Genomic DNA, 23,832 nt, shown 5'->3' on the forward strand with positions numbered 1-23,832 from the left:
CCAACACAAAAAAAAATAGCAACACCAAAAGTTTCAAATTTATTCCGCATAAGATAAACCCATGTGTATCGGGTAAAATCATCTACTATAGTCAAGAAATATTGGGCTCTCGACATAGAGACGGTTTGGTATGCACCCCATATGTCACGATGAATAAACTCAAAAGCCTTGGTTGTGGATGTGATGTTGTGAGGAAATGGCAGCCGAGTTTGCTTGGCTTAGTGACAAATAGAACATGAATCATTAGATAATTGCTCATGCACTTTAATTGAATTGACAAGAGTTTAAAGTCTGCAATTAGACAAATGTCCAAGTCTAAGATGCCAAATGGACGAAAAAGAAGATGAAGTGCTAAGAATATGTTTACCACCAATCTCAAGAACATATAGGTTACCCTGTAGCCTACCCACTCCAATCTTCCTCTTCGAGTGTGGGTCATGAAATAAGCAATGAAAAGGTCTATTTGTTTGTGTATTGTATGTGTATTCTTTACTTGTATTTGTTATTTTGTATTCTGGGTCTGGATAATATATCAGACCGACCCATACTGTAAACGAAAGATATATATACATGTTTTAGGTCATGATTTCATTATTGAAAATCGTGACAACCGCAACTCCACCTTTCTCTTTCATCTCTCTTTTCACGTGTGACAGATCTTAGTGAAATCTAACATGGTATCAAAGCAGAGATCCATCTAGGGCTTCGAAGTTGCTTCCAGAAAGTCTGACCTGAGAGATCGACCTGCATCCAATCAAGAGGTTCTTCTTCCACACTTTTCTTCCATCTTCCTCTTTTTTCTTTCATTTACTCCTTCTCTACTATTTTTCGTGCCTGGGTATTCAGATTTGACGTGAATCTGTGTTAGACTTGAAAGGCTCCATTTCTTCTTTCCAGTGTTTTAAAACTCGTCGAATCAACTCGTTGACTCGGCTCGGCTCGCCCCTCCAGCGAGTCAACCCGACAAGGCAAACTCGGTTTGCCAAAACTCGGGCTTGACTCGGCCTGACTCGGCTTGACTCGGCCTGACTCGGGCGAGTTTTGGGATGTTTGAAATTTGTTTTTTGAGTTTCAAATTATAGTTTTGAAATATATAAGTACATATATTTTAACAAGGGTTACCCCCAGATTTTGTATAAAAAAGAAAATCTGTGCCTATGGGAAGTCACATTTAGGTTTCATCATCCATTTGTTATGTGAACAAGCATTGTACATATTCAAATATTAGTAGTCTTTTTATAGTTGTGCCATTAATATATTTCCTGCATAGTTTATACATGAGAAAATTGCTTATTTATGTTGATATTGGGCATTATGTAAACTTTCAATATGCACATATATCCCTGTTTTACATTTATGGATTTGTTAGAGAGGGAATTAAAACTTTTAAAACAAGCTAGCATATATGATTGGCCATTTTTAGGAACCTTAGGTAGTAGCAGACTGAACTCATGGTGACCAAATCCTCTAATTCAAGTCATGAATTAGTCAAAGTGCTTGTATAGATATCAAATTCAATTATTCAAGCAAACCTCTATAGCTCTTTGCAGTTGTTTTTATATTCTTACAGACATTTGGAGACTATGTTTACTCAAAAACATGGTTTCAGACAAATTATATATTGTTTTTCTTTTAAAATCAAAAGTTAATAAAACCCGGTCCGAGTCACCGAGTTGACCCGCCGAGTCACGAGTCAATAAAGAACGAGTCGAGTTCCGAGTCACGGGTTTTAAAACCTTGCTTCTTTCTCCTAGTTCTTCTTTCTATTCTCGTCTCATGGTTTGTCTTGAATATTCAAATCTGATTGTGTACATGCATCAGATCTGAAATATTCAATCCTTGGGTCATATCCCAAATTTTCTTGATTGTGCATATTCTGTCTCGCACTTCCTCATTCTGTCAGATCTGATCGTGAATACTCTTGGTCTCGCAAATTCCTATTTCTGCCAAACCTTGTCTGAAACAATTGGATATTGATCATCCATCAGTATTCGATCTGGAATACCATATTTCTTGATTGCTGAATCACGTAAATCGTTGGGCCAACAAATCGTTGTGCCTATAAATCGTTGTGCCTACAAATTGTTGTGCCTACAAATCGATGTGCCTATAAATCGTTGTGCCTACAAATCGTTGTGCCTGCAATCGCTGTGCCTATAAATCGTTGTACCTGCAAATAGTTGTGCATGAAATACACCTATTGTCAAATTCCATATTCACAAAACTCTTTGTTCTTGAACCAGCATAGTTTCCATCTATGATTTATTAAAGTCTGTTCAGCGTGAGCTATTTTGTTCCCTTTCCTGCATCTATCACAGTCGTAAAAAAAAAAGAGGCAAGGGACGACCAACAAGTTTCTCAAGCAGTGGACTATGCATCTCATGAATACCTTGTTAACTTTTAAGCTATGGACTCCTCCCATCTTTCCCACTCTGGTCTCTCTTCGAGTTTTTTCAATCAGCTTGTTTCTGAAAAATTGACTACATTAAACTTCTTGATTTGGAAAAGACAGATCATTCCTTTTATAAGGAGTCAAGGTCTCTTAGGTCATCTTGATAGAATCGCTTCAGCTCCTCTAGAATTCGTTGCGCGAGAAGAGAAGGATGATAAAGGGGCAATCTCAATTATGTATGTCAAAAATGCAGAATATCTCAACTGGAAAAAGAAAGATCAGTCAGTGGTCGCGTATATTGCCTCTACACTCTCTCAAGAGGTACTTATTGCAATTCCTGACAATTGCGCAGCCATGCAACTTTGGGAGAGATTGGTTCAGACATATTCACAAGTCTCTCAAGCAAGAATGATTTTTCTCAATAGAGAATTTCAGCTACTGAGAAAAGACTTCATGGCTGTCATGGAATATCTAAACAAGATGAAGACCATCACAGATCAACTTGCGGTTATAGGATGTGTTGTGAGCGACAGTGATATGGTGCATCAAACCTTGAGTGGATTGGGATCAGAATATAACATGATTGTTACTTCATTACTGTGTTTGCCTGCTCTTCCCACCTTTGATGAGCTTCGGACTAAATTAATTCAGTATGAAATGACCCTAAAAGGCTTTTCTGAGGATAATCACACTCATACGAATACCCAAGAGGTCTTTGCCACAGGAATGACTTATGGTCGAGGACGAGGAAGACAATGGCAAAATGGACACGGGGGACGTGGATTACTTCCTACACCCACCGTTACTCAGGGATCAAGACTGTAACGCCCCGAAATTTAACCCAATTTTTTTTTTTTTCAAGCGGAAACAACTAATAATTCTCGGATTAAGCATTTCAGAACGATACAGGAAGGTAAAAGCAAACCACACCATCTATTTCCTCTTTAATAATACTAAAATCCAACATCAGAGTTTTCACATTTAGTCTCAAAACAAAAATTTCAATCTGAAAGTAAGCAGAACCGCCAGAGAACAAATGGATCAAGTCTCGGTCAGCGCCTCATCCCGCATCGCTCATAGAACTACTCTTCTCCTGAAAATAATAGAATTTACAGGAATTAGACTACCATGTCTAAGTAGGAAAACTGTAATTATTCTTGCAAGTAGATCATGTGTCAGGTGTGTGATGTGGGTGTCGTATTTAAATTTCAGTCTAAACATAAACACCTAAGGAATTCGAAGCAACAGCAATAACAGACATATGTCTAAATAGAAAGGTAGATTATGTAACAGTTATACTTAAGCACAAAGAAACATTTTATGCGACTACAACAATTAAGCAGGTAAGGTATTAAGCAATTAAAGCAGAACTTACACTAACATGAATAACATCAACATAACATCCTTATTATGAATTCAATTAACTAATCTATGCACAGTTTAGGATGTCGCTTCATCGTAAGCACCGAGTATAAAGCATGATGAAAGAGTATGCAAATGTCTCTTTAATGACTCCAACACAGTGATACCTAACTGTTCTAATTAATGTTTATCTTTTCTTATCCCGCGGGTACACACGGGCCAAGGCAACCATCACAGAAGAGAATGTCCGGGGGTATTTTATTCAGGGTTGTATCATTTACCCGAACATTCTAACTGTGACTGAAATTCCAAGGGAGCGGCCAGTGACCGAGAGAAACTCCCAAAGGCCAAAACCAAGACAGGATGCATCCTTATCTTCTGCAGAAAAACATGGAACTACCGCCTAGGACACAATTGGTAGTCCGGGTCCCCCGACTCTGAGGACTGGGACCAACGAGTCGCTTTACGCTCGAAAACAAACACATGTCCCCAGAGTTTTGTACCACTTACCCTCTCCAAGGTAAGCCCGAAACTGAGTGGGTTACTCTTTTCATTAGTAAATTTCCCGAAGTATGGGGCATTTCCCCAACTTCTTTCTATTATCATAGTAGTAGGATTCTCAACCTTAGTCATTCTACCCAGGTGTATATAACAGTCTCAGTCATTTTAATTACATAACCCACCCACAGTGCTCCGGTGCCTTTAAACCAGTCAAGCACACAACTTATTATTTAATTTCCTTACCAACATACTTGAACCAGACCACACACCTTCGTTAGGTACTTAACCCGGATCGGGTAGTCCAATCTGTCTTGCCCATTAGACAAGGCACATGTCTAAAGATTTCAGTGTACACCAAGTTATATGTTCATCTAATATGTAACCACTTCTATGTATGCTCAGCAAAATTTATTATCATGTAGAGTCTCATTATGACGATTTCCAACAAACCTGGTAACTACCGGTATCTTCAATAGTTGACATGAGTTATCATAAGCATGCCACATCTCCCAACATAATACATAGACAAAATAAGCTAACAGGAATTTACCTAAACAAGTTAGGGTTTACATAATGGAATAGTGTCAATCGGCCAGCATAAACATGCTATATTTTACAGGATGAAACCATTAGCATCAGTCAATATAAATCATGTTATGTTTAACATAGATTTACATAATAATTAAATCAACATAAGCTAATTATAACTATGCTAAGTTCAGCATAACTTCACAGATTAAACCATCAACATTGAGCAATAACAAGAATATCAAGGGGGTGATCAGAATTAGCAGGGAAGACTTATAATCACAAAGCAACAGCTGTACCAATCGGCCAACATCAACAACGTGTCACCCACACTTAGGTCGTTAATTATAACATAACCAGCATGATGTAATCCCATAAGTAGAAACAATCACACGCAGATAGGTCGTTAATTCCAACCTAACAAACATCCAAATTAACTTTATACTCATATAAAATTTATGCACAGCAAAATAGTAATTCCAATAACCACTTAATCTATTTCTATACAGGCATAATTTATAGGGTTATCATGCAGCCTATCATGAGTTTAAATGCCTATTAAATGTCCAGATACATTGGCATCAAATTTATATGCAGCTTCTTATGAAAACAGTATTTTCTCCTAATGGGTAGTAGCATCAGATCCATGTGCAACTTTATATAAAACAGAATGTCCTCACTAACCGACGACTATCTTGTTATTGCGCAAGCTGAAGTAGATAAAGCCCTACTGACTTAACTGCAGATCACTATAAAAAGTCAACCAACTATTCACTATAAATTCTGAAACACAAGCAATTGTAAACGTTTCAGCACAAAGGCAGTAGTAGTATATGTTGCTGAGGCTAAAAAAAAAACTTGACATGGCAGCATAATCAACGTGTCACACACACTTAGGTCGTTAATTATAACATAACCCATAAGTAGAAACAATCGCACACAGATAGGTCGTTGATTTCAACCTAACAAACATGCAAGTATAAGCTGGACCTAATGTACAGGGTATTCACACATACACATGCTTGATTCCTAAAAACAGAAAATTCGAACCCCCCCCCCACACACACACATGATCGATCCCTAAAAAAAAAAACAGAAATCCGAAACCCCCAAATTAAAAATTTGGGGTTTTCGGTTTGGGGTTGACAGACAACCCCAACATTAAAGATTCCCCCCCCCCCTCTTGCAAGTCGACCCATCTGGGTTTTGGACAACCCACCTCAACAAGACCGAACACAGTCAATACCCAAAAGAAAAATTTCAGAATCCTACCATTTTCCGGCGAAGTTGTTGCGGCAGCTACGAGAGGAGGTCGGTTGCGTCTCCTGACCAAGCTTCGACAGCAGGCCCGAGCTCGGGGCGATTCGAACGAGAGAGAGATATCGAGAGAGAGAATGGGATGTCGAGAGAGAGGGAAAGAGGGGTTCGGGGTCCCCCTATTGTAGGTGGGTGGTCTCCCGAAAAGGAAGGAGCTCCTCCTCCTCCCGGCGGCTGCGGTGCGCTCCCCCCCCCCCAACTCGCATCTCCTTATGTGTTAGGGTTCGGCTGAACCCTAACACCCGATAACTAAGGGGAGAGGGTTTTCCCCTCTCAAAATTTTTTTTTTTATCGGGCAACCCATATCGGGTTGCCCCCCCCCCCTTTATTAACCCCTCTTTTAACTTAACAGGGTGTGGGTCGGATCCGGGTCCGACCCACGACCTGCGATGCCGGATCCGATTGCAGTTTGGATCCGGGTCGCGTGAATAGCAGTGGATCCACTTGAGTCCAACAATGGTTTTTTTTTTTTTTAATTTTATTATTATTACTTATTTATTTATATAGTATTACTAAAATACTCAAATATGCACCTTTTTCTTTTTGGATCCAATAACGGATCCCAGGCCCAAATCCACATTATTCTTTAAGTTTAGTGTGAAATTTGTGGTTCTTACAAAGACTCATTCCCACATGCTTCTTTTGTAACAAAAGGGGGCATATCAAGGCGAATTGTTGGCATAATCCTGAAAATAAAGCAAAGTCCCATCAGGCAACATCCAAAAGGAAGTTCAGCAACACCAAAGACAATGGAGAGATTAAAGAGTTGTTAATATATGCCTTGTCGGGATTGAATCTAAAGCAAAAATGAACAAGGAACTTGGTTCGTTGACTCTGAGGCAGCAACTCACGTGACCGGTGATGCAGGTAAACTTTTCAAACCTATTCCCTATTTTAGAAAAAGTAAGATTGTTACTGGAGATGGATCTCCCTACCCTGTTACTCATATTGAAAAGACTATCATCCCCATGTCACATTCTACTCTTGAACTCTCCAATGTCCTTCATACTTCCAATATCAAGAAAAATATTGTCGCCGTTTCTAAACTTGTTGATGATAATCATGCTTCAGTTGAATTTACTCCCTTCTTTGTATAGGTCAAGGAGCTTCGCACAAGGGAAACATTTGCTGAAGGAAAGAGACAAGGCAATATGTATGTCTTTCAAGAAGACCCATGTCATTCGGCCTGTCCTGATCACCCGGATTTGAAGTCTCCATTAGAGTTATGTCTTTCTGAAAATATTCTTAGTATTTCTGAATGTAATAAGCCTTCTCTATGGCACAGTCTTTTAGGACATTGTGGGAGTCATTTTATTGAGAAACTTGTCTCTAATAATCTCATTCCAAAAGAAAGTCTTAATGTGGAAGAGAATTCAAAAGTATTTCAGTTGTCTTTTATGCAAGAGTCATGTATTACCTTTTCGTTCCATTAATAAAAGAGCTTCAAAGCCTTTTGAGATAATATGTTCTGATGTATAGGGGCTTGCTCCAATCATCTCTGGATCTGGAAGCAAGTACTATCTAATTTTTGTTGACAGCTACTCCCGATACACATGGATATACTTCATGAAAAATAAGTCTGAAGTTTTCCTTTTGTTTCAGAACTTCCTGTCCTTGGTAAAAAATTAATTCTCTGAGTCCATTCAATTTTTCCAATGTGATGGAGGAGGGGAATTCGCATCCAGTGACTTTATTTTCTTTCTTCAAAATAATGGGATAGGAAGAAGAGTTTCATGCCCATACACGCCACAACAGAATGGGATTGCTGAGCGCAAACATAGGCATATTGTTGAAAGTGCGATAAGTATACTTCATGACAGTCATCTTCCCATCAATATGTGGATAGAAGCTTTTCATTATGTTGTACATGTGATAAATAGACTGCCCATGGTTGTTTTAGAAAATAAGTTTCCTTATCACTGCCTTTTTGGAATTCATCATGATTATCATGACTTACGTGTTTTTTGATGTGTTTCTTACGTGCATATTGATCAATCCTTGAGAAACAAGTTTCAGGATAAGGCGCAGAAGTGTAGATTTGTGAGATATGCGGATGACTACAAAGGATACAAATGTTATGGTCCCATTAGCAGACGCATCAAAATCTCGAGAAATGTTGTTTTTGACGAGCTGAACTTCGATCATAAAATTGACACAGGTGACATGTCCTCTACCTCAGTTGAAGTTTATTACCCTTGGCTGAATTCAGATCTCTTTGATAGTTCGAATGAAGAATGTCATTTGGACTATGTGCAACACGAAGAAGAGAGTTCCAAGATCGTTGGTACATCGAAATCACAGAGCTATGAAGTAGCACCACCATTGGAATCGAGAAGGTATAAGGGCATTTCCTACACCAGACAGAAATCGGGCTCAAGAGGCTGTACCTACCTCCTGACACACTCTTGACGTCAGGAGGTCCAGTCGCATGCGGCATCCTATTGATAGGTGGGTTAGCTACAGCAATTTCTCCATGGATTTTCAACTCTTTTTGACTGCTCTCAACAAGGAGGATGAACCTATTATGTACTACCAGACAGTCACTTCTAAGAAATGGGTAGAGGCCATGAATGATGAAATGCAAGCCATGTATGAATATGGAACCTGGAAAATTGTTCCCAGACCACCTGACAGAAATGTGGTAGGATACAAATGGGTCTACAAAATAAAATATAAACCAGATGGAACCATTGAACGATACAAGGCAAGACTCGTAGCAAAGGGTTTCACACAAGAAGCAAAACAAGACTATGGTGAGACTTTTAGTCCAGTGGTGAGAATGGGAACGATTCGAATCATTCTTTCCTTAGTTGTTGAACATGGATGGACACTGAGTCAACTTGATGTTAAGAATGCATTTTTGCATGGAGATTTGAAGGAGGAAGTTTACATGAAACAACCAGTTGGATACTATGAAGAAGATTGTAAGACAAATGTATGCAGACTAAAAAGGGGTATCTATGGTCTAAAGCAAGCATCTTGCTCTTGGTTTGACAGCTTCTCTCTTGAGATTCAGAAACATGGATTTGCTCACTCCCTACTAGATCACTCATTGTTCATCTTTAAAGGGCAAAATGTGATCACCTTATTGCTAATTTATATTGATGACATTGTCATCACAGGAAACTCTAAAGATCATATCAAAGAAGTAAAGAAATTACTGAGTCAGATATTCAAAATGAAAAACCTTGGAGCCCTGCGTTATTTTCTTGGAGTTGAAGTTGATAGCCGAGTTGATGGGTTGACTCTCACCCAACATAAGTATACGATGGAAGTTCTAACCAAAGCAGGTATGAAGGATTGTAAACCTCTAGGGACTCCAAGTATTCTTCACCAAAAATTGAGTGCCCATGATGAAGACTTGTGTGAGGATCCCACCAGGTACCGCAGCCTAATAGGGATGTTACAGTATCTCACATTCACTCGACCTGATATTGTTTATTCAGTCAAGCAGGTGTCCTAGTTCATGCATGAACCGCGTACTGGGCATATGGAGGTTGTTAAAAGGATACTCAGATATCTGAAAGGCATAGTTGGGGATGGATTGATATATTCTCCAAAACCATTTGGCAAGGACATGCACGAGATTACTGTATATTGTGATGTAGACTGGGCAGGAGATCCAGATGAACGAAGGTCTACCTCAGGATATTGCATCTTCATTGTAAGAAACTTGGTATCCTAGAGCAGTAGAAAACAAAAGGCCATTGCTAGATCAAGTATTGAGGCTGAGTACAGATCCATGGTTGCCGCTACTGCTGAAGTCACATGGGTCCGGCATTTGCTAACTGAAGTGTGAGAAGTGAGATCTCGGTCTATCTTGCTGTGTAACAATGAAAGTGCTCTCAACATGTCATTCAATCTGGTTCATCAGAGTCGTGCCAAGCACATTGAGATAGATCAACACTTTGTGAGACAAAAGGTTGAAGAAAATGAGATCGAGCCTGAATTTGTTAACACTGAAAGACAAGTTGCAGACATATTCACAAAAGGCTTGACCAAGGATCGTTTGTGGACACTTAAAGGCAAGTTGTTCATGGTTCAAAACCATGATCAACTTGAGGGGGGGTGAAAAAGTCTATTTATCTGTGTATTGTCTGTGTATTCTTTACTTGTATTTGTTATTTTGTATTTCGGGTCTGGATAATATATCAGACCCGACCCATACTGTAAACGAAGGATATATATACATGTTTTAGGTCACGATTTCATTATTGAAAATCGTAACAGTCGCAACTCCTTTCTCTTTCATCTCTCTTTTCACGTGTAACGCCCCAAAATTTTAATCCAAAATTTGAAGATTTTTTTTTAAACAGCGTAAACAAGAAATAATATAGGATTAAGCATTTCGAGACATTACGGTGGAGAGAAAACTCAACACATTTATTTCCTTCCATTTATCAAGGAATAATGACATCAGAGTTTTAAAAACATAAAATAAACTCAACTATCCCTGGAACAATAAATCCAAAAATCTTGATCTGATGCCTCATCCCGCAGCCGCTCATAAACCCTAGTCTTTACTTGAAAAATAGTAAATTGATTGGAATTAGACTACCACGTCTAAGTAGGAAAACTGTAGTTTTTCTTGCAGGTATATCATGTGTCAAGTATGTGATGTGGTTGTCGTGTGTGAATTTTCAGCCTATTAAGACTCACACAAAGAAGTCTATGTAATAGCAGTCACAGACATATATCTAAGCAAATAAGCAGATTATGCGGCAGCAATTAAAGCATTTTACGCAAAGACAACAATTAAGCAAGGCATTAAGCAATTAAAACATATTCTACAACAACAATAACAGTCATGCATAACATACATGTAGTAATCGCAATATGCATTTGATTATTTCATATCTACATATTGCAGGATGTCATTTTATCACAAGTTCAGAACATGCTGAGAGAATATAAACATGTCTCCCTAGTAACTCCTCTCACTGTGATATCTAACATGTTCTAATTGATGTTTATTTTTTCTTATCCCGCGGGTACACACGGGCCGAGGCAACCATCACAAAAGAGAACGTTCGGGGGTATATTATTCCAAGTTGTTTCATTAATCCGAACATTCTAACTATGACTGAAATCCCAAGGGAGCGACCAGTGACCGAGAGAAACTCCCAAAGGCCAAAACCAAAACAGGATGCATCCCTAACTTCTGCAGAAGAACATGGAGCTACCACCTAGGACACATTTGGTAGTCCGGGTCCCCCAACTCTGAGGACTGAGACCAACGAGTCGCTTTACGCACGAAAACAAACACATGTCCCCAGAGTTTTGTACCACCTACCCTCTCCAAGGTAAGCCTGAATCTGAGTGGGTTAATCTTTTCATTTAATTTATTTCCCAAAGTACAGGGCATTTTCCCAACTTTCTTCTACTACCACAGCAGTAGAATTCCCAACCTTAGTCATTTTACCAAGGGTATAGAACAGTCCCAATCCTTTGTCATATTGATTGCATAACCCACTCAACGTGCTTCGGTGCCTTTAAACCAGTCAAGCACGAATGCCCCGGTGCCTTTAAACCAGTCGGGCAACAATATTATATTTTCATTTTCATGTAGATTCACATCATAACTTCGATGGTCTATGCATGACCCTCAACACATTGGCTTGACATTCATATGTCCACAACAAACCGACCCATAGGTTCGGTTATCAGAACATTATTCATCATCATTATTATTATTTATTTATTCTTTAATAGCAAATTGCCACAACGTACCATTAGGTTTTGACTTGTAACATCTCAACACAGGGTGGCATGTATTAAAAGCTCCGCCAAACAAACAAGGACACTGTTGGTGTCCTTTATTGAGCATGCAGTGAAATCTTAGAGATTTGGTAATACAACTAGATACTTTTCTCCACACATTCTCATTTGAACATTCCACAAGATAATACAGCTTAGATGGCATTTGATACTTTCAGCAAGTATGTAGTGTTAGGCAATAGTACTTCAGAAGAATATACAACTTAACATGCATAAGAACATTGGAGAATAAACATCTTAATGGCCATTTGAACCTCCTAGATGATATACACTTACTGGGCATTGGAACATTTTAAGAAATATGCATTTAAACATACTAAATTATGCAGCTTAGTATATAAACTTGAATATCATTTTACTATGCAGCTAAATATGCATTTGAGCATTAGTTTAATATATGACTTCATGTACCGGTGAATAACAACCTAATATGCAGTTAAGTTTGCATTGAATATCAGCTTGATATGCAGCTTTGTACGAAGTTGATCATACACTTACTATGCAGTTACATAGGCATTGAGCATCTAACTAATATGCAGCTTCATATGGAATCGAGCATCCACCTATAGGCATCTAAATAGGAATTTGCATATCAACTGAATATGCAGGTAAATGTTAACTTAAATTTCAACTTAACATGAATCCAACTAGCTTCTCATTTATACATGCTTCCAAGATTTTTCCCACAACAGATTACCAGGTATGTATATTCAGAAATAGCAAATGTTTCAATCCATTTCCAAACAATTTTAACGATCCCACAAAATAAGCATGTTGATTCCTAATCCTGTCACATGATGTTATGAACCTATAGATTTCATTTAACAGATATCACTGATATCACATACAGGGCTAGTCAAACTAAATTTCCAGAATCCTATGATGAAACTACAAAATAGATTAACATTGATCCTCCTTTGAGGTCCAATAATAGTATAGCTAGTAGGACCATTTTACAGGAATTAACAATTAAGAGAAGTCTACATTTTTAGAGCCAAACTTAGCACGCATATATCAAAGAACTTATTGTTGCTTAATTACACAAAAAAGTCAACAAAATTTTGAGCTATCATGACATTTCAATAGAAATATTGCACCACTATGGTTCATCTGAATTGCAGCACCACAGTATGCCCCACTGGTAATCATTCCAAAGTAAATTTCCTTTATTAGCATAATTCAATATGCAAAGGTATATATAAATATATATATCTATATTTGAATATCGCAGACAAGCTATGCCAATGACTAATCTTTTTTTTTCCACAGCATAAAGTATAATATGACAACCTACGACTTTTCTGTCAGGAGCAGTCTGTATAAGTTACTATGTATATAACAATGTCAGTTCAACCCCTAATATTAATAGCAACACTCACCCCTACCCTATCAGAACTGAGACAATACTATGACCAAATTTCCCTATTAAGCATACATATTAGTAAATAGTAGAGCTAACATTGCATCCAAAGCTAGAGCATGCAAAAGTTGAATCTACAAGGCATATAGTAACACAAACTGTTTCTGTTAGAGAAACTGATACAAATAAAATTAACCCACCAGACCTACAGAAATACAAATGAAGATACAGGTTAGATTCCCTTCTCTTGCCGGCCCGGATTAAATTACCTATTTATTTTTCTCCTATCCTTTGATTATTTCCAAAGGCTTAGTGCACCCGAGTGTTTACTGTTATATGGTCCTGCTCATAGGTAACGACATTTAAACAGAAAAATGATATCAAACGAACTATGTAGTTATACCCAATCAAATTCAAAGGACGGGGGTTTCAACACAGATTACCACAGACTAAAACACACGATTAATCTAAACCTAGCATCGATTTAACACACGGTGTCATCTATCGTATTATTGACTTACACAAAAAAATCTCAACATGGAAGGCATTAGCTCGATTGAATCCCTCTTTCAGGTATCCGAAATCCCCAACTCAATCGATTTGGGATTTCTGGCACCATAAGCCCAAAATCCTCTTTTTCTGTTAGGGATTTTTGGCCACCCACACAGCATGCTCGAACCAAGACATACCAAACAAGGAAAACAATAGTAAATCCTACCTGTTCCGGCGCTCAGAGGTTGCAGTCACGGGTGGAGGTTCGCTGGCGACATCGGCAGCCGCCGATGGTCGAGGTTGTCGACAGGGATGGAAGCGAGCGAGAGAGAGAGACGAAAGGTTTGCCGACGTGGGGTCTCCTCTGACAAGCCGAGGAAGTCGAGGGAGTGTGTGAGGGAAGGAAGAACAGCAGCAGCATTGTCGGCGGCTGGTGGCCGGAAAGGAAACGTGAGAGAGTTGAGGAAGACCGAGAGTGGGAGGATTCGGCTAAATGGGAGAGGAAGGAGGCGAGATGTGGAAGGGTGCCACGAAAATCGGAAGGGGATCCGTTATCCTCCCCTTCACCCGGCGGCTGCGCATCCCCCTTCCTCAGCTTCCTCACTTCCACGTTGTGTTAGGGTTCAAAAATGAACCCTAACACTCGTTTTTATCGGGTAGGGCTTTTGTTTTTGTTTTTTTGGTTTTTTTTTTAACTTGGTTTGAACGTGTTGTCGGGTGCCTGTTTGGTTCGGCTGAACCCGAACCCGCCACAGCTGGGTCCATGTCCTGGGCATATCCGGATCCATCTGAGGATCTAGACCCACATCTAAATATTTAACTTATTAAATATTGAGTATAACACAAATTAAAAATGTTGTGGATCCAATTACATTATTATAAATATCTACTAACTTACTATGAATTCGGGGTCCATTGTGCTTGATACACTCTTTAAATAAATCTGGATCCAAGGATCCAAAGTTTTCATCGTACCATGACTTGGAACCATGGCTTTAAATTTAATATTTACGAGTCCAAGACAACTATTATGGACTTCAATCAGCGAATCTCAGATCCAATTAGAAATTCTAATTGGATCCAAACCAATTTAAATCTTCTATGTCCAGGATTTTGCGGATCCAAAACCATAAATCCGATCACCTTGACTGAAAATTGATTATTAAATTTTCAAATAAGGTTCGTGATTCGATATCTAATGATCGTATCGGATTATCGAAGATCCGAACAGGATATTTATGGATCTGACATTAAAGTTCCAAATAGGATATCTGAGGTCTAAATACAAATAAACAATTAAAACATTACAATATCCTTGTAACAACCTAAGGATGTAAATTTTAAGTCTATTTATCTCATAAAATTTACGGGTATTACAGATCCTAGTGAAATCTAACAATAATCATCCTTGAATATGACTTCATATTTTAAATCAAGGTTTTAAAACCCGTGACTCGGAACTCGACTCGTTCTTTATTGACTCGTGACTCGGCGGGTCAACTCGGTGACTCGGACCGGGTTTTGTTAACTTTTGATTTTAAAAGAAAAACAATATATAATTTGTCTGAAACCATGTTTTTGAGTAAACATAGTCTTCAAATGTCTATAAGAATATAAAAACAACTGCAAAGAGCTATAGAGGTTTGCTTGAATAATTGAATTTGATATCTATACAAGCACTTTGACTAATTCATGACTTGAATTAGAGGATTTGGTCACCATGAGTTCAGTTTGCTACTACCTAAGGTTCCTAAAATGGCCAATCATATATGCTAGCTTGTTTTAAAAGTTTTAATTCCCTCTCTAACAAATCCATAAATGTAAAACAGGGATATATGTGCATATTGAAAGTTTACAGAATGCCCAATATCAACATAAATAAGCAATTTTCTCATGTATAAAACTATGCAGGAAATATATTAATGGCACAACTATAAAAAGACTACTAATATTTGAATATGTACAATGCTTGTTCACATAACAAATGGATGATGAAACCTAAATGTGACTTCCCATAGGCATCCAAAACTCAAAAAACTGTAATTTGAAACTCAAAAAACAAATTTCAAACATCACAAAACTCGCCCGAGTCAGGCCGAGTTTTGGCAAACCGAGTTTGCCTTGCCGGGTTGACTCGCTGGAGGGGCGAGCCGAGCCGAGTCAACGAGTTGACTCGGCGAGTTTTAAAACACTGTTTTAAATCATGGATCAACTTACTAATGGAAATAAGGTTAAACTTAAATTGAGAAACATAAAACATTTTTCTAAGTGATTTCTGGAGAAATCGTGATGCTCCCAATGTGCGTCATAGGGATGGAAAAACCATGTGGTAGGCCAACAGGAGGAAAAGATACTTTTATGGGACAAGAAAGGCTATCTAAAGAATTTATAATGTGGTATGTGGCACCTGAATCGATAATTCAGGATTAAGATATAGATAAACAAACTGATGGATTAGAAAGGTTACCTGCGAGATTAGTTGTAGGAGGAAGATTCGGGTTACCTATGTTGACAAGAGCCATGATCTTGTCACATTGTTCTTGGGTAAGCTGAGGAACAGCAAGATTTGGATTTGGTTTCTCTGGATCTGGTGTCACAATAAAAGCATTGACGTTTGCTTGATTGTTGAGGCGAGCATTGGGAGAGTTTCTTGTATTGCTGGAAAATCCATGAAGGTAATAGCATTTGGCTTTAATGTGATCCAGCTTCCCACAATGGTCGCACTTGGGCCGAACGCATCCCTGAGAACTCCTTGAATAATCAAGTTTCATAGCATGGTCGTTTTCTCTACAGTGGTGGCAACTGGGTCATGAGCAAGGGTGACTCGGAGGTGTCGTTGTCTTTCTTCTTGGATTATGACTGCATATGCCTTACAAACACTCGGTAATAGGCTCATGAGGAGTATCTGGCTACGAATGGTATTGTAGCTATCGTTGAGACCCATTAAGAACTAGATAAGCCTCTCACATTGTTGCATCTCCTGAATTATCTTCATGGCTCTGCATGAACATGGTGGCACGGTAACATATGTGGACATCTCATCTCACATTCCCTTTAATTTGGTAAAATATGCAGCCACCGAAGAGTGTGTTTGCCTCAAGTTAATGATCCCTTGTTGGATCTGATAGATCCTGGGAGCATTCGATTGGGAGAATCTTTCTCGAAGTTATGACCAAACTTCTGCTTTGGATTCTATATAAATGACACTTGATGCAAGATCCTTATGTATCGAGATAAGAAACCAGGACAAAACCATGTTGTTGCATCACTCCCATGCGGCGAATGATGATGATGTCCACTCAGGCTTGATGATCGATCCATCTACGAATCCAAACATGTTCTTGGCACTCAAAGCCATGATCATGGCTCTCCTCCACATAGAAAAATTATCTCACATGCCCGGGTTGTCGGAGTGATGAAAGAATGGATTCGACGTAGACTCAATATTGAATGTCGATTCGCTCCCAATGTTGTTGGCACAATCATTGTTCCTATCGGATGCCATTAATGACTCTTAACACCTAAGCTTTGATACCATGATAAAATGGTATTGACGTGAAGAAGTTCACTGTAGTCTCATTCAGTTGTTAATGGTAAAAAAAAATGATACAGGAGGTAGACATATACTCACGATAATCAGTTACAGGTTATCTTTCCATAGTTACAATAGTAAATCGGGTAGTGATTATGGGAGATCACGTTAAAACGTATTTGCAGATTTCACGTGACTGTTATAGTGAAATCTGGTAAGTTGCCAGATTTCACAAAATTTCATTTATCTGCAAATGTGATCTGGTAACTTACGAGATTTCACTGTTAACGTGAAATGGTAAGTTACCAGAATCAAGGTAAATTCCAATAGGTAGAATAGATTTACTTTTATTTCTTGATTCAAAAGGTATTCCAAATATCTCCATATGGCATCGGTTATATGTTGTCAAAAGCTTTATACAGTCACAAGCATACACCAAGCTAGTTTTGCTTATTGCTATACCGATGCAAACCCTTTGTAAGTTATTACAAAAAACTACTTCATATTGGTAATGCAATTCCCAGTTATAAAGCTACTAGAAAGATTTCTATGAATACGCAGTGTTGCACATTAAGCTTCAATCACAAGAAATTGCCAAAGGAAAGAGAGCTTCCTCAAGAACCAGAAGAATATGAAAGTTCCATCACTTCATTAGACCTAACAGTAACTGCACCTTGAAATAGACACGCTAATTCATGCACTCACCCAACAATGTAGCATATCACATGGAAGCATTAGAAATATCAAGATATGTCCAAGAATGTGGGATTATTTTCTGTAGGAATAAATCAAACATTTTGCAATTTCAATGTCATGAGAAGCATAATAAGTTAATAACCAAAAATCAAACATTTTGAAAGTAGTAAACAATATTATCATTATCATCCTGTAAAACTATTTTGTGATATTGTCATGAAACTCCTCCAAAGTAAACAAAATATTTTCCTTACTTACATATTTTCCCAGTTTTCGGAGCTTTCAACTTCATTTTGTATTGTAAAAAAACATTGTTGCATCTCTTCTTTTTCTTCCTTTTTCCAAGCTTTCCATTTATTAAAATCATAGTTGGCAAACCTGGCGATCCGACTCGGGGATCACCCGAGTCAGATCGGTAGGTTACTGGGCCACCGAGTCACTCCAATCCTGGTTTACCCAGGATCGGTTGTGAATCGGTCTGGAATTGCTCTATGCGGCGACCCAACGAGTCAGTCCTGAATCGTCTGATTCAGGACTGAGACAGTATGTATCGGTTCTGTACAAATCTACCGATTCGTATCGGTTATGATCGGTTCTCCCGATACAAACTGGTTTTAAACATTATAAAATTTGTTCTTTTATCGAGAAATCTCTCGCCTGGCTTCCTCTCCTTAAACCCTAGCACCAGACCAGTGACTGCCACCGCCATCCAGGTCTCTCTCTCTCTCTCTCTCTCTCTCTCTCTCTCTCTCTCTCTCTCTCTCTCTCTCTCTGCAAGGCGAGCTCAGCCCCTCTCTCTGCCTCGCTCACTGAAGTGAGGCCCTTCTTTATCATGTTTTTGTGTGTGTGTGTGTGTGTGTGTGCATTGTGGGATTGAGTGTGGACAACAACAAAAACCCCCACATTTAGGGGTTTTTTATCTTTTTTTTAATAAGCATGCAGTGCGCACCTACACTGCACGCTGCACCACAACATAGTTTGTGGCTTCAGAATATGTAGTCTTGCACAATCAAGGATGTTTGCACATTTTTTTTTTGTTTTTTGTTTGTGTGTGCACATGCTGCATGCTTTTATTTCATGTGCTGCATTTTTTTTTTGAACTTTGTCTTTTTCTAATTCAAACTGACATGGTGGAAATTAGAATATGGTAAACTTTTTGTAGTTTTTGTTCTTGATGGTTTGATTTAGTGAATTTTCTGTTTGGAGTTTGATTATTTGCATTTACATTGTAGAAAATATAGTGTTATATTCAATATTTAAAGTACAATGTGAAAAAAACACTTAAAAATTTTAGGTCCTAATGCGCCCTGAGTTACCGAGTTGACCTGCTGACCCATGAATCACAGGTTTGCCAACTATGATTAAAATCATCTGGCATTCCTCAGCAAAATTTATCTTTGTATTTCCCCAATAGATTGCCTCGCTAAGAAATTCTGGTTGATAGTGATGTTGATGAGTATTACTGATATCTTTTTCTTTGCACAATCATTCTTAAATAACATTTTCTGATGGCATACACTCAATATTTATGATTTTTATTTAAATACTTTATACCTTTTACAATATGAAATAGGACATGACTCCATTAATTAAAGGTGAAAACAAGGTGCCGAACTCCATCAAGATGTCAATATTATGGTCGACAATGGCCCTGCTTGCCGCAATATAGGCAACCACCTGTATCGTGGGCTCCTCCCTTACATGTAATACCTCTTAATAAAAAAAATTAAATTGAAAATTTTAATTTATAGCATTCTAAGACATTTTTATTTAAAATAATAATTTATATTATTGAAATATATTTTAGGGGATTAGCATATGCGCAGATCCTAAGAGTGGATCGTGAACCTTAAGGAGAAGATCTAAGATCCAAAGCAAGTATTTTAAATTTTCAAGCTAATTAGGGAATTTTGGAAATGGTAGTTTTATTATAAAAATATAATAATATTTTGTTTTCACTTTTTAACCCCATGTTTGGTTCAACCCATGCCAATCTCCTCATCCATCGGATTAGAGCGAAACTCATACCTTTGGTGATGGTTGAACAGCAAAGAAGAAGAAGAAGAAACACATGTCGTCTCTCTCTCTCTCTCTCTCTCTCTCTCTCTCTCTCTCTCTCAAAACACGCCTTCTGTTTTGAGAGAGAGGGCCACGCCTTGTTATATAAAAGGGGAAAACCCTCCCATTTTTTTAGAGGAGACGGCCCTCTTTGGCAAGACACGATATTTAAAGGTAAGCTTTCCTTATCTTTAAATATCATGCTAATACTATTATATTTTTATAATAAAACTACCATTTCCAAAATTCCCTAATTAGCTTGGAAATTTAAAATACTTACTTTGGATCTTGGATCTTCTCCATAAGGTCCACGATCTGCTCTTAGGATCCATGCATATGCTAATCCCCTAAAATATATTTAAATAATATAAATTATTATTTTAAATAAAAAGATGGCTTAGAATGGTATAAATTAAATCTTCCAAATTTAAAAAAAAATATTAAGAGGTACTACATTAAGTGTTTTATCCTTTGACATTCTGCCATTCTCTAATGTTGGTAAATTTCCAGTCACAAGAATGCACTCTTAAAACATGAAAGTTGCCACATAATTATGATGTATAAGCAAAATAATTCATTTTCCCTCATCCACAAAGTATGGAAACTTAAAGGAGATAAAGACCAATATAAGTACCTCTTCCAATACAACGAGTCTCATCAACGAAAAGATCTAGGGCCTCACATTCTGGTTCTTCAAATGGATCCCTGCACTCCCTAAGATATCACCAGACACATGAACAAAAAACTCAAAGGCAAAAAGGCAGATGTGGAAAGCTGGACATTTTCAGTATAACCTCATATTTTAAGTTTTAACATGCAAATATATATATAAAGAGAGAGAAGGTGGTAGCTGCTAACCGCCAGCTAACTGGGTTTTTGAAGAGTTTTTTCCATGTTTTCCTTAAATCTGACTGTACAGATGTGTTTGACACGTTCAATTTACTAGGGAACAACACCTGGATCATGTTTTTTTGATAAAAAACATGATTTTTTAAGCCTTGAATATTTACCATCGATTTTTAAACCTTATAAAAACCTACCTGTGTATTGGAGCCGTATGATCCAAGGGTCAATTGCAAGGATATTAACATTGCTCATAGATGTTGTTCATCAACAACTTTTTCTTGAATGTCGATTTTTTCCATTAACCATAACCTAGCAAGGTGCACTAAGAGGTGACAAAGCAAGAAGACATGTGTCTGAAATTACATTAGTCAAGCCTCACCAGGCACACACCCCCTAAACCGACAAAAGCTTAAACTTCTCATACAAAGAGGCATAAGCATATTGAGGCTGCATGCATCTCATGGAAACAGTTCATTTATGTATAACTTACCAAAGATAGATCGGAACAGCAAAAACTTGTGAAGGAATTTTAAGTGGGAGGCATATGATTTTTCATGAAAAATACCCTACTCTTTGAACATAAGATATAACAAATACTGTTTCACTTTCACTTGAAAATACTGTTTAAGAATTCACTTACAAGTACTACCCAATCTATGACTTTTTCTTGCTCTGATAGTAATTGTTGTAGAGAAACAAACCTAGGTTTCACAAAGAGCTCCAAACACAGAAACGAGAAAAAGAAAATAGATAAGAGAACGCATGCAAGAAAGTAACCTGGAAAGTTTTGTCTAGGGATCTTGAAAAAGTTCTTCCCGATAAACTAGGGAAGGTTCGATCTATAACATTATAAGAAAAAAACTCAATTAACAATCTTCATGTCATTCAAGGACATTCAGTTCCTTAAAACAAACCTAAAGTCCAATTTGATGAACTTAAAACTCTAAGGGCGTGTTTGAATCACGGGACGCACCCGAGCGGGGAATGACCAACCCCTGCCCGGATGCCATCCCATGTTCGATATGAGGGAACCAACTGGTTCCCTGTTCAGCCGGGATCAGTAGGTTCCCGCCCCTTTGTATTTAATGTGGGCGTGAGGGCCGCACCCCCAGGGGTGCGACTAACAAGTTCTTGACAAACACCACCTGGTGTGTTCAGGTGGCGCTTGTCCAGTGAGTAGAACACCTCCTAACTTCCTAATCATGCAAACCATTAAATCAGCTAACTTTGATCCTAAGCAATCCAAGATACAAATACAATTCATAAACCCAAAAGTAATAGTTAAATACAAAACTGAAAACATAAACTCATAAACCTGGTAGAGCCTTCCCTAACCTACATTAGAACATCACTATAGCAATATAACACCACAGTAGAATGACAATGTGAAAAAACAAAATGATTGATTATCATGAGCTAATCATTGCAAGTACAAGATAAAAGGAAAAAGAAGACTGAAAAGGTTAGCATGAGTCCACTTCAGCTTACACAAACAAAAGCACGCATACAACATTTTTGAGAGTTCAAACAACACTCAAAGATAGCCGTGTCATGCACATAAAAAGTCATTAATTAGTAACAAACTAATCATGGAATCTCCTTTGCCGACAATTATTTTGTGTTGGGAAAAACAGAAAGCATAATGTGTATACCTTTCAACCATTTGAACCATATCGCTGGTATTAGACAATATCTGCAAGTGGAACAAGCAAAGATTAAGACGAAATGCATCATTGATGAGCCGATGCTCATCAAGCAATATGCCTACCTTGCTTCTCATTCAACATGCTAAAATGTTGACATTATTGTAGAAGGTTAAAAAGGAAATTTTATGAAAACAAAAGCAATTTAAATATTTTGTTTTTCTTCATCAAAGTTTGGGATTATCTTGGGAAAATCTGACAAGAAAATTGAGTTTTTGATATGTGATGTGCAAATCTTACAGAATACAGAATCCAAGAAAATTATTCACATACGCAGAGGAGGAGGAGGACTAGTGGAGCCCAAGCCCAAAAATTGTTTGTAAGTTACAGAAAACAAACAATTTTAGTTTGTCTGCAACCTTTTGCTCAGCCAAGGCTCGTTTCACTAATTCAAATGGAAGCGGCAATGAACGATAACAGCACAAGTAAACGCAGATATAGAAAGGTAATAGAGCACAAATAAGCGTCTGCTTTGAATTTGTAGGATGAACATGTACCACTCGTCATCACTCGCAATAAAAACAAACCAGTTGTAGCAACCCTTATCTGAACACATACGGACTCCAACATTCCATCTAAAACCTTCTACAAAGATGACGCATGCATAACATACGTATGGGATTTAATTGAACTTAGAACAAACAAAAGCTTACCTGATTGGAGTTTTCCTATCTCAATTCAGATTAACAAATTTTCCAAATAGCTCTGTTCTTGATTCTCCAAATACTTGAGGAAATTACTGCATCATATTCCACACAAAAAAAAAAGAACCCGCGAATTCTTCTCTTCTTTTCTTTCTTTTCGTTTTTGTCTTTCTTTCTTGTATAATTATGAACGTTCCCAACAAAACCCAAAATTTGACAAAAAGAAAAACTACCCACGATCTCATGAAATTACTGCATCATATTCCACACAAAAAAAAAAGAACCCGCGAATTCTTCTCTTCTTTTCTTTCTTTTCGTTTTTGTCATTCTTTCTTGTATAATTATGAACGTTCCCAACAAAACCCAAAAATTGACAAAAAGAACCACGATCTCATGAAAATTACCTCATAAGCTTGGATCACACGACGAATGATCGCCTCCGAAACGCCCGCATCTTTGCATACATCGGGATGAAACTCCTTCACCTGTCAACATCCCAAAACTCAAAACACGGCACTGAAGGCAGTAAGAGCATCAAAAGAATCAACAAAATCAAATCGAAAGAAAGAAAGGAAAGCAAAAAGGGGGTTCCAGAAGCAGTCGATCAATTGGCGCACAGCATA

At 37.9% G+C, this 23,832-nt stretch overlaps 1 protein-coding gene across 5 annotated transcripts in view; it reads right to left on the reverse strand.

Moving 5' to 3' along the window:
* The window catches only part of LOC149838924 (Chaperone DnaJ-domain superfamily protein), a 128,564-nt gene that overhangs the window by 104,400 nt on the left and 332 nt on the right, over window positions 1-23,832 (reverse strand). For all 5 annotated transcript variants that reach the window (XM_090006885.1, XM_090006884.1, XM_090006883.1 and 2 more), the window contains exons 2-4: window positions 23,614-23,694; window positions 22,515-22,555; window positions 20,651-20,730 (exon numbers count right to left, since the gene is read on the reverse strand). In XM_090006885.1, the coding sequence (XP_089863011.1) occupies window positions 20,651-20,730; window positions 22,515-22,555; window positions 23,614-23,694 (202 nt within the window). The remainder of the gene's footprint in view (window positions 1-20,650; window positions 20,731-22,514; window positions 22,556-23,613; window positions 23,695-23,832) is intronic.

Source organism: Nuphar pumila, chromosome 5 (genome assembly GCF_984573655.1).
Source record: "Nuphar pumila chromosome 5, dmNupPumi1.hap1.1, whole genome shotgun sequence".
In the NCBI taxonomy this organism is placed as follows: Eukaryota; Viridiplantae; Streptophyta; class Magnoliopsida; order Nymphaeales; family Nymphaeaceae; genus Nuphar; species Nuphar pumila.